We start from the raw sequence: 12,000 nt of genomic DNA, 5'->3' as shown, positions 1-12,000 counted from the left end.
TGGCTATATACAGATATGTGCCACAGCCAATAAACAGTTAACAAGTACATTTGATACCATCAAATTCTCATCAGCCATGGCAACCCATACTTTCACTCTGACACATTTCAAGCACTCTTTTGGCTGGCTTATTTTCATAGAATTGAGTTGTTTTTCCAGGAAAAACAAATAAGGAAAATAAAAAGAAAATAGCTTCCCCACGAGTTAGCGGTTAATATGCCTGTCCAGCTAAACATCAGTTGGTTTTGTTTCTATTTTATTCTGAATTTGAGATAGCTTTCATACACTAAGCAGCTCTGGAACAAGAAATCTAGTATTTGTGGTCAGGAACTATTCCCTTTTCACACACTAATTTAAAGCAGTATATGTAACAGTGTGCCTGCCAGTGGTAATAAAAATGGGTGCATCAACAAAATTTGTCTTTCCACAAAACACTAGTTTATTGCTCCACTACACATTTTTAATTTTCTGAAAGCATTAACATTGTGCTTCATATGAACTATACAGTCTCCTCAACATTAACAAATGCATGCTGCCTGCATGTTTTGAAGCTGTTAAAAGAACATTAAGCTATGACGTAGACTTTACAAATGCGGCTCCTATATACCGTTTCCTTTGGTTATTACACTAGACATATATACATTTGCATGTTTGCTTCACTAGGTTTAAGGTTGTGGTATTTGAACACTGTGTCTTGAAGAAAAGTAAACGGCTTCCCTTATCCAATGTTTTACAAGAGCTTCTTCATTCAGTGCAGCACTACATAAAGTTTGTTCCAAAAGAGACGTAAATCTTATGCCAAAAAATGAAAAGGTAAGTATTCCTTTAAAAGCAAGGCCAAAACCTTAAGCTATCTCCAACAGAATTGTTCATACCTGTGAAGTGTAAACTGCACATGAGGCTAGAAGTGTCCACTCAGCTTTGATTTATCAGGACTCCGTCTAGGCTGTCTCTCACGCAGTGCCACAACACACTCAGTACAGAAAGATGCATAAGGAGTCGCTGGGAGGGGAAAGGAGCAGTAGAGGGACCTCACAATTGCTCAAACTAAACTAATGTGTACAGGTGCAAAGTCTCCAGCCAAGCACGGTGCACTGCCTCCTCAGCACCACGTATGATATATTCTAAACTGACAGCTCAAAAGCTTAAGATCAAATCCAATAAAACCTATTCTGAGGAACTAAGCCAACTCATGACAACCCACTCTCCTACACTCCATTTCAACAAGGGAAGTCATTAAAAGTTACCAGAAACAACAGGTCAAGCAAGTAACATTCCAGGCAGCAGATCCGTTTTCATTACAACTACTGTGTTTTGTCCACTTAAGTTTGTCTTTGACATCTGTGATTACACAGGCCCACTTACAGGCTTTTCTCCATACTCCCAAATCTACATTCATTTTATTTTTCCCTGTATCTTTAGAAAAAGGGAGCTTTCAACACCATTTCCTGGTATCTCATTCTGAGTAGCCTGTGCTAAGATTTCAGCATTACAAAGTATTTCAGTTTCCATTCATCTTGGGACGGACTGCTGCGAAGTTACAGAAACCAGCAAGTCACCACCCTACAACACCCGTTTAGTTCCTCCCCACTCAGCTCACGTCAACTCTCCTCACCCACGGGCAGACTGTTCCAACACAAGCAGAAACGGCTGGGACAAAAAAAACCCAAAAACCAACCAAACTGAAGACAGACAGGCAGAGGGAGAGCAAGGGAAAGACCCTGTCTCCTTGCTGGCCTAAACAGCATGTTACTACTGTACAGCCCAAAACAGACTATCAAGAACATGCCCTAAGAACAGGCAGAAAACAGCTTTTGTTGTTACTGATCCGCAGCTCTTTTCAGACTAAACTCCCAACTCAGCCCTGGAGGGGATCAAAGCCAAGCGTTTCAGCACTTTCAGTACTGTTCTCTGTCCTTCAATAACAATATTACAACCCCGCTGTAACTACACACAACTTTTCCTGTTTACTTGAGATATTACAGTGCAGATCAACAGAACAGACATTAAAGGGACAAATCCACTATATAATACTACTACTTCTATCTTTAAAGCATTACTTCTGTCTTTAAAGCGTAATTTTTACTTTAGCAAATGCAACTTTTATTTCAATTCTAGGAATATTTCAGTTACTCATCTGCAATCTTTCAGGTGTATTCCTGCTTGGTGTTTCCTACACTTAAAACATTCAGGCATGAAATATCACCATACCTTACATGAGAACCTCACCCACATCCATAATTCTTGACTTCAAACCCTAATTACACTCCATAGCCTAAACTGAATTGGGAGATTCCCAATTCAAAGTAAAATAGCTGTACACACCAAACCCTGAACTAACACTAGTTAAAATACTTCAAGGATAACAAGAAAAGAGCTACTACTCACAAAGTAACAGTAGTAAAGTTATCAAACAGCCCTTGGTTTCACTGAATGTTATACACAATGGTACAACAGAATGAAAGAAAAAAGAGATTTCAGAAATTCATGCATAGTCATTTCTGTTAGATTAAACACGTCACATATCCGAAACAGTTGGTATTCCAGCATGCTGTTTAACTTGCTCCTACCTTATCGTTGGTGTCCAACACAATTGTGCTGTGCCTCCATTTTGTTAAAACTATTGGTTCTTGTAGCCTCCTGTCCAGACTCCTACTCTTTATTATATCTCTCTGCTGCTGTGGTGAAGCATTATACTAAAGAAGAGAAAAATCAAACTATAAGTAGAATCTAATTCATGCAAACAAGACCTGGACATACCGTTCATACACCTTAACAGTGCAAACTTTCAGATTCCTGATGTCACCCAAGGGTGTGAAAATTGCCTTGGTTTTATCTTGCATTTAGTCTTCAGAACTGCCCTTTCTACTGTAGTCCTCTCCGAGGCAGTAACTAAGACTGGCCTGTTGGGACAATGCTCTCCCTTGGCACATAGATGTTTGATTCATTGTGCAACAGATTACTGCTAGTTTTGCAACCAACCAGCATATTGAGACCCACCAATGAATTAGAATGAATACAAGATTTAAACATTCACTGTTCATATTGCACTGACAGTACTATACCACCTGTCCAACTCTTGTCTAAGAAAAGGAAAACCCTGTTATCCTGCAGTAAGGCATTTAGATTGAGAGTTATGATTGCTTGGGTACAGTTCGCTTTGATGCAAAGGTTTGGGATGCCTACGAGAAGAGACACGTGGGTGAAGACTTGCTTTTTCAGAATAATCACATCGAATTCTTTACAAAAGGATTAGCTGGTGTGGAATGTACATAAGCACAGAAAATAAACATTTAGCAGGGAATAATTTTAAGACTCAGCAGGGCTGTAATAGCCAAGGAGACAAGGGTTTTATCATAACATAGGTTTTCCAATAACTCAAGAGCATCCGAAGATGCACAGGCTGAGAAAATGTGAAGGCCATGAGAAGGACCCAGCATTTAATTAGATCTCAGCATTGCAGCCTACTTATTAGTAGCATTGCCATTTTAAATCATCACCATCAACACTGAGATAGCATTATAAAGAATTATAAAAATATTTCAAACAAAGTTTAATACTGAAAATACAAACAAGAAAAGACAACATCAATGTATGGGTTTGGGGTTTTTCTTTTAAAGTAATTAAAAACCTCATTCTTTCTATTCAGCATCAGAAGACTAAAATCTGCACATAGCAAGAAACAGAAGGCACCAAAGACAGAATAACCTAAACCTACACGTACCAACAAAGCATGGCAAGGTTTAACCCAAATAATGTAAATGCTAAATTTAAGCTAAATTGCATAACACAGTTACATTTATTGCCCAACTAAAGAATCAGCATTATTACTGCCATGGCAGACCCTATGCTTGTGTTAGCTTTGTATTTTACTATTAATAGAGTTCATGCTCCATAAATCAATAGATGCTTAAAAGGTAGGTGATAACTTCAGTGTTTCATTAAATTATTTCAATATGCACAACAGTAGTAAAATACTCCCAAGCAAATGGGTCTTGCAGTACTGAGAATAAAATTTGGCAGTTCATGCACAGACAGTAATGAATTGGTTGTCACTGTAGAGATTCACTTCTGTGATTGCACTGACTTTGTATTCGGTTCAGCACATTTACACTCACATGACCACTGCTTCCTTACAGTGGTGAGGTTTAAGAAACTCTGTTTGTTCCCTGTTAAAGCTGAACCACCATTCGTGCTGCAAGGAAACTAATACCAGCTTACCTTCTTGTTATGGAAGCATCCACTCAGCAGACTCAACCTGTGTCAGCAAGCTAAGCAATATGCAGCAAACTTGCCTGTATTACAACTAAAATTCAAACAATTTTCAGTGAAACTATGTCTAAATCACAGAAGGTTGTCACAAACCGTGTGCCTTGCAGCAGTTCTAAAGCATTTAAGTAAGCAAATCAAATATATTTCTTGCTATGAAACAGAACCATTTATTTCAGAAATATATAAACACACTTCAGTGACACTGGTGAATATTATTTATGGAAATCCTCCATGCACTTTCCATTTGAGTAACTTGAAGAATTTAAGTTTAAACAGTCAGAGACTTATTTTAAAGTAATTTTCCTTGAATTCAAACCTATATTATGAGTTGGGATATAGGCACAAGCCTAACTACAGGTGATCTATATTTAAACGGTGCCTTTGATACCATCACAAGCCACCAGGAGTCAACTTAACTAACAGACAACCCCATCTTGAAGGAGAAAGGACCTTTAAAGTAATACGAAATTCTAGTTTTACAAAACATTTAACAAGAAAGCAAAGCAACAGTATGTGGAGCTCATTAACAAAGTACTGCTAACAACTAAGAACACCGAGCCATGTATCTTAGCAGCTTAAATAATTTGCATTGGTGATACAATCAGTGTTAGCAAACTAACAAATCTTTAAAAGGAACATTTTACTTTTTTGCCCCATTTTCTCACAGTAGAGGTGTCAAGTGAACATTTTTCGCTCAAACATTTATGGGGTTGGGGAGGGTGGTGTTTGTTTTATTCATTACAAATAGTAGAACACACTACTAAGGGGAAAAAAGAGAAAGCTTGTGTATTTCTGGGCTCAATACAAGCCTCTACTTTTAAAATAAATGGATTGATCTGTGATGCCCAAAGAAAATCACAATGAGATACAGATACCATTTCAGACTCTGCATTATCCAACTGAACTAGCCATCCTCTAGACGGGGTACAGTCCACTGGCTAGAAAGAATAGAGAGAAGTAACCAGAGCTTTCAGCGACCAGGTCAGATGCCTACAGCCCTGCTACTCTTTGGTCTGCTGCACCATCACCACCTCTCCCCACTAATCCTCCTAATTCCAAAAGCCTTACAGAACAGTTTCAGGTCAGATTAACTTATTGACACTCTATAGGTTCTCCCACCTGCATAGCTGTTGTCTCTCCTACAGGTATTTGCAGGGATATTTCCCACTGTTTATCAGCAACAATAAGCAACTAGGTTGGGCTCTCCTTCCCTTGTGCAAAATCGTATTTTTACATAACTCTGAGCAGGCTTTCTATGCCTAAACCTTGGTGTAATCTTGAAGACAGAGATCAGACAAGAGCCATACAGTGCAGTAAAATAGACCCATTCCAGACTACACATTGCCTGGTAGGACGATCTCTGCAACACCATGTGCCTTAACATTGCACCCAAAGGAGATGTTATTGTCTTCTTAATTTTAAAGCTTTTGATAATGTAGCACAGAACTCCAAATGTGCACGCTACTGCTCCTTGAAAAACCTCCACAAATTCAAACTTGACCCATTACATTAACCCCTCCGGCACATCACCTCAGTTTGCTCCCCATTTCATTGGGAGCATCTCCTATCAGGAAGGGAAGACATGAGCAAGTTGTTCATACTCTGACTGCATACACCAAGTAACACAGACTTCTTGTAACAACTCTGGGCGTAGGGTAAGGAAACCAGTGCTGTAAATTTAGGTCACATGAGGTTATTTTCATTGCTGAATTTGCTCAATGCCTTCACCAGCTACTTAAAAGCCTCCTTTGCCTTTGTATAAAAATTTCTAACCCTCTCAACTGGCCAAGTGATTTATACTTAATTTTAACCTGATACACAGCATGGCTCAAGGCTCTGTCCTAGCCTAATTGTAACTGAAATAAATATGACACCTCTGAGTTATTTGTAGCAGTTGTCCCCATTCTTATGGAGATGACACAGATCTGTCAGCTTTAAGAAACAAAAAAAAGATTCTTCTTCGCTTGTGTTAACATCATCCTCAGCCAGATGAAAGGAACTGGGTGGGTGAAGGGAGAAAAAAGTGAAACTTGGTAAAGACCAGAAGTTAAGCATTTTACTCTGCCTTCTTGCAGTCAGAGATTAAAACAACAGCACTTAAAAATATTCTGAAATCTGAGTACCTTTATATATTCTACATTATTATTTCCAGTTGTTCCAATAGAATGTCTGAAATCAAAGATAAAAAAAAATTACAGTTGCCTCAGAGCAAAACCACTCTCCAGTGCTACTGCTGCCACTGGCTTCGAATAAACTTTTTGGTGCTGTGATTGACTTAACACCTGTTACAGGTTTTGCTTTTCTGATCAACTACATCAATTACAAACTTTTCTTTACCTACATAAAAGAAAAAAAAGATTTTTTGTCTTTTTAAGAATTTCATCCCTACCCCTTCCACTCTCTTTCTTTAGAGAAAGATGACTCCTCATTCTCTGCCATAAGACATCTGGGTGGCAGCAGTTGGAGGCATCAGCCACACTGAAAGAACAGAACCTATGGAGAACAAGGAGACCACTGGGACAAACAGCTGGATCTCAAATGTAGAAGTGACTGAAAGACACCTCTGTATAACCGACTTCGTTCACTTTGCTGTCTTGGACATCCACCACTTCACCTTCTAACCCTCAGGATCATTAAGACTGCTGATCTTTGAAGAAGAGCTCCAAGTCAGCACTGATTGCCACAGGCCCTGCTGCTTGCCCAAGCAAAAGCTGGGGGCACTTCCCCCCCCCTTCTTATTTGGGAGGAGGGGAGGGGAGGGGAGTGGGAACCACCAAACGAAGACCAGACCAAGCCTCTTGGAAACAAATACAGACATTAAAGAGAAAGAAAAAACTTGACTGCCTTCTCAGACGTATCTCAGGTTTGTCGTATCACCTGCACTTTCGTCCTTAACAAACCTCTAGATCCTCACATCAGCTGAGACTATTTCAACTTTTTCCAAGCAATCCCAAATTTTATAACAAGAATATGAAGATTATTCACTATTGCTAACAATACTGTTCAGTGCATTGACTTACAGTAGATAGTAGTGCCAACACACATGATGTGCTACCTCAAATCAAATAGCACTGCTCAGAACAATACCGGTTGACATCGACCATAAGACAACCAGACCCTATTTACACATTCTCATCTTTTTCTTTCACCATTTAGATCGCATAGTATCATCCTGATATTACCAGCATCATGTTTTTTGTAATTTTTCATATAGCGTTCTCTGACAACATAGCATTCAGGTCTCCAGCAGAAAAATCAGTCGCATGAGTATCAGAATTGAGGCCCCTGAGCTCCAACTTGATGTTGACAGTGCACAGAGTGAATTAACAGACTGCTAGTCTCATAAGACAGCCAAAAATGAAGCTTCTCTACCTAGCAACTCCTCTCGGGATACAGTGAGAGAAACTAATGCTGCAGGAACTTCTGAGAAGAGAAAGTGTAATTGCAATATCAGTCTGTAAATACCAACACCAAAACTATGAGTTCACCCCAGATGCTTATAGTATAAGCATTTTCTTTCAAAGTCTACTCTTGGATCAGAGAGCTCGGTCAGAGGATGGCCAATCCTCATGCTTTTATGCCAGATATCAGCCTAGGAAAACATTGTGAAAATCTGAGAGACCATTAATTGGTGTCTCAAATTTTTATTAGGTTTACCTCTCTTCCTCCCCTTTGAGCTACTTATTGAATATTTATTACATAGTTTTCTCTCGCTTTTTTGTGATTTTGATAATTACCTTTTTAAACTTTAGAAATTAGAGGCCAATTTAACTTTCCCCCCCTTAATACAGGTTTCTCATTTGCCTGAATTATAAAACTCATATTAGAAAACTATTAGGCTACAAACCTATTCTAGAAACCTTTCTCAACATCATTCAGATATTACTCATTCACTGCAGGAAATAAACATATTTTATCATAGTAAACTACACAGAAAAGAACTTTTATTTGCTGGTTTCCTTCTTTCTTTTTTTTTTTTAATAATTGGCAAGAACCAACAGCTGAATGTAGCAGAATGCATAGGAGAAAACGCAAAGTCTTTTGCAAGGTTTAGTACAAATTATGGTTGAAGATTATTATCTGTTTTGCAGAATAATTCAGTATGTTCTTCTGTTCCAGTGCAAAAAGCTGGGTCACACTCATCATGAGTCTTAACAGACTTTTCAGCAGTTGACAAAGCTACTCCATCCGAGATGTCATTTTTAGCCAGAGGCATTCAGCTGTTCCTAGATGTTATTGAAATATACATGACTGGAGGGCTTTCTATGAGACTGTCTAAAGTAATTTGTTTTGCAACTGCCTCCCCACCCCTCCCCAACATATACCCTCACAATTTTTAACACACATACAAGAATACTGGAAGTATTACTCCCGAGCATGTTCACATTTACAGTTATTAGCTCAGCTAATGTGCTATTTCCAGAAACCTCCAGATGATTTTTAGTTCCAATGAAGTCCAGATTATGAAGAACCACCTAACAAAAGTTTTCTCTTCTTTTTCTGGTTTAACAGCATTACATGACCATGCTATTCCATCACTTTATTTCACAACAAATTTTTGAAGGCAATATTTAAACTAAATACACTGGGGAAAAACTGACCACGAGTAGGTTTTTTTTCCTAGTAACTTAGTTTTCATTTACACAAGAGTTACAATGCTGAAGTCTTTCTACAGTTTCCTCTCACCATTCATGAGTTTTCCATATAGATTATTTTTCTTCAAAGCAGTTCTGTGGTCTATGTTGTCTTTCTAATTCATTTGTTCCTAAGCGCTTTTAGAACCAGCTTCAGTAAGATTTTCAACAGACTCATCTTTAATCATGCTTCAATTACGCACAAGTGTATGCTGTATGTTCTTCAGGTATATAGTTACATAAACTAGCTAAACCTTTTACTGAAAATATTTACTCTATTCCACAGCATTTAAAGTTAAAAGCGAAAGATTTCTGGAAATACATAGGCTCTTGGACCGTGAATCCAAGAGTCAATTGCTCATTTACTTCTGTTAAACTTGTATTTGCTGCCACCCAAAAATTTACTAGTTTCAAGAAGGAATTAAAGAGTACATTCTGCCCAAATGGCTCATAAGAAATAATTTTCAAGGAAAATTTGTAACAGCAATATATGACAATTTTCATAGAAACAAGAACTAAAGGTCACAAACACCAAAAGAGAAGCTATATTTCATTCTGTAGGTGGCTATTGATACAACGGAGCTCTGATATTTGTTTAGAACCACTAGAATATCATGCACTAACACACAAATACATCCCTTTATGCTAATATGCCTCAGGTAACAGTTCTGGATTATCTTCATAACTTACTGTAGTTGGATTAAAACCAACTTAATTCGCTATTTAGCTCAAATCCAAACCCAACCTATTTTAGTGGAAAGCAACTTCTTCACAGTCAAAACTTTCTGCATTGCAGAAGTCACATAATTAAGTACGCAAGACATTATTCCCCAAAATTAACTTCAGTTACACATACTGAACTAACAATTGCTTCTGGTAAAACCTGGTCTAGCAGATTTTCAGACTTCTAATTAATCTAATAGCTAATCAATAGCTAAGTAGCTTTTAAAACCAATAGTTAGAAATTACCTTGTCAGGTTTGTGTATGTTAAAAAATTTAAGTTACCTAACACCTTAGACCACCATCGGAGAATTCACAAAGTTAACTCAACTCTTCAGTGACTCAGATACAAATTTTTACTGATGTAACAAAACTGCCTAGTGTATAGACTCATTCATCAATTTCAATGTAAATATTTTCTCACAAATATTATCAAGGCACTGTCTATCAAGGTTGCTCCTTTCTAAGTGGAAGTGACTTAGGACACCGATTTTTGGACTGATGAAACAATAATTGAGAAACATGCTCTTTCATATACACACAATTCTGTGTGAAACTTTGGGGGTTTTTTTATGGTCACCTTAATATACAGGATTGAACAAACATCCTAATAGCAGGAAAGACGTATACAACTACATCATTTTGACAAATGTCCTATCGTTTTTCAAAGTGAAAATGAGAATTAAATAGTATTAGGTACATCCTCAGACTACCAAGTGTCCCCAGCTCTGTCACTTTCCTACAAATTCCTATTTTCATTACAAAATTAATAAATACCAGAACACACTTCTGGTGAAATTCTGTCAAAGATACCACAAAACTCTGCTGAAACTTTTTTTTTTTCCAACACCTGTTGAAAAACACCTAAATCACGAAATTTAGAAATCCATGACAGAAAAATAATGCATTTTGGAGGGTACTAAAAATAGACTACAGTTTTTCAGGAACATTTCGTAGTAAAAAAAATTATTTTTTCCTGTAGAGGTTTTCTTTATCACAACAAAAATCACAAGATATTATTCTGCAGCCTTGCATGAAAAGCTCAGTTCAGCAAAGATACAAGATCCTCTTTGACATCTGAATAGTCACATACATACATTTTTTATGTCCTTGAGTATATTTTCTTCTCTTCACAATCAGAAATTCCACAAAAACACAAGAAATAACCAAGTGAACTATGTAAGTTCTCTTGTTGTGAATAACACCCATTAAAGACCCCACAGAACATTTATTGAGGAGGAGGGGAAAGCCCCAAGTTGTCAAAGTTTCTTTTTTAGGTCACTCACCTTAGGTAACTCCCATTCAGACCGGGAACCATCAGCACTGTAGTAGTATGGTCTACCTTGTTCATCTGCATGTTTTATCCACTGTAGAAAGAAATGTGATGATAGGAAATGTAATCAGAGTGACAGTCATAACATAGTAAATCTCTGATACTTGGGATTTAAAGTTAATTTTTAATAAAGTGCCATCCACTTCAGCAGTGTCTAGTGCAAAACCTCCATTAACTAACCAAGGTTATTTAGCAATGAGAGCAACACAGTTTTCAGCTTCCTGAATTGGGTTCACTTATATTTTTGCCTTCTGTAACTCCTCAGAATAGTCCTGCGATATCACACAAGAGCTTGTGATAAACAGATATTTTTGAAGATAGCATATCTCACTCTTATCAACATTACGGTGTCAATTTAAAGAGGCACAATCTTTGAATCAGATCTGTGTAAGGATTTTATACATAAAATTACAGAATTACAAGAAGCTCAACCAGCAACTGGTGATAATTTAAGATATAATCGGACTTGTTGAACAACTCTAGTTTTAAAACATCAACAGGAACACGAGATGCAGTTCCTAAACAAATCATGACGAAGGTGATATAATTTCTGTGACTTCTATAACCAACTCCCACAATCAAAGCGGTAAAACTACAACAACTGTGACTAGTTATGCAGAAAGGAAAGAACTGTAATGAGCAAAAGTCTACAAGAAAATCGCACAAAAACATGCACAGAAACGCTCACAGCAAGACTCTTGGATCAAGCAGGTTTCACAAGATTGCCTTCCAATAAACTGTTTGTGATAGGAAACACTGTTTTCTATCAATCCCAGTTCAATTTTAAAAAAAAGTTTGCATATTTGCCAAAGCATAGGTATGTGCTCTACAGATGTTTAGCAGAAATAGATTAAGCAGAATAAAATTCCAAAAGTGACATAAAACTCAATTATTTAAAAGACTTCTTTCAAAAAAAACTTGCATACATCAACAGGAGAAGAAGAGGTGGTGCTATAATACTGTAAACAAACTACTGTTTCAATGAACACTTCTTGATGTTAGAAAAACAAAATGCAACTTCAGTGAACAATTAGAAAAAT

At 37.4% G+C, this 12,000-nt stretch overlaps 1 protein-coding gene across 1 annotated transcript in view; it reads right to left on the bottom strand.

Moving 5' to 3' along the window:
- ARHGAP12 (Rho GTPase activating protein 12) overlaps nt 1-12,000 on the bottom strand; it is a 73,681-nt gene that overhangs the window by 24,933 nt on the left and 36,748 nt on the right. The window contains exons 4-5 of the mRNA XM_059819137.1: nt 10,914-10,994; nt 2,571-2,696 (exon numbers count right to left, since the gene is read on the bottom strand). Coding sequence (XP_059675120.1) covers nt 2,571-2,696; nt 10,914-10,994 — 207 coding nt within the window. The remainder of the gene's footprint in view (nt 1-2,570; nt 2,697-10,913; nt 10,995-12,000) is intronic.

Source organism: Gavia stellata, chromosome 6 (genome assembly GCF_030936135.1).
Source record: "Gavia stellata isolate bGavSte3 chromosome 6, bGavSte3.hap2, whole genome shotgun sequence".
Taxonomy (NCBI): Eukaryota; Metazoa; Chordata; class Aves; order Gaviiformes; family Gaviidae; genus Gavia; species Gavia stellata.
This window is presented reverse-complemented; position numbering and strand designations above follow the sequence as displayed.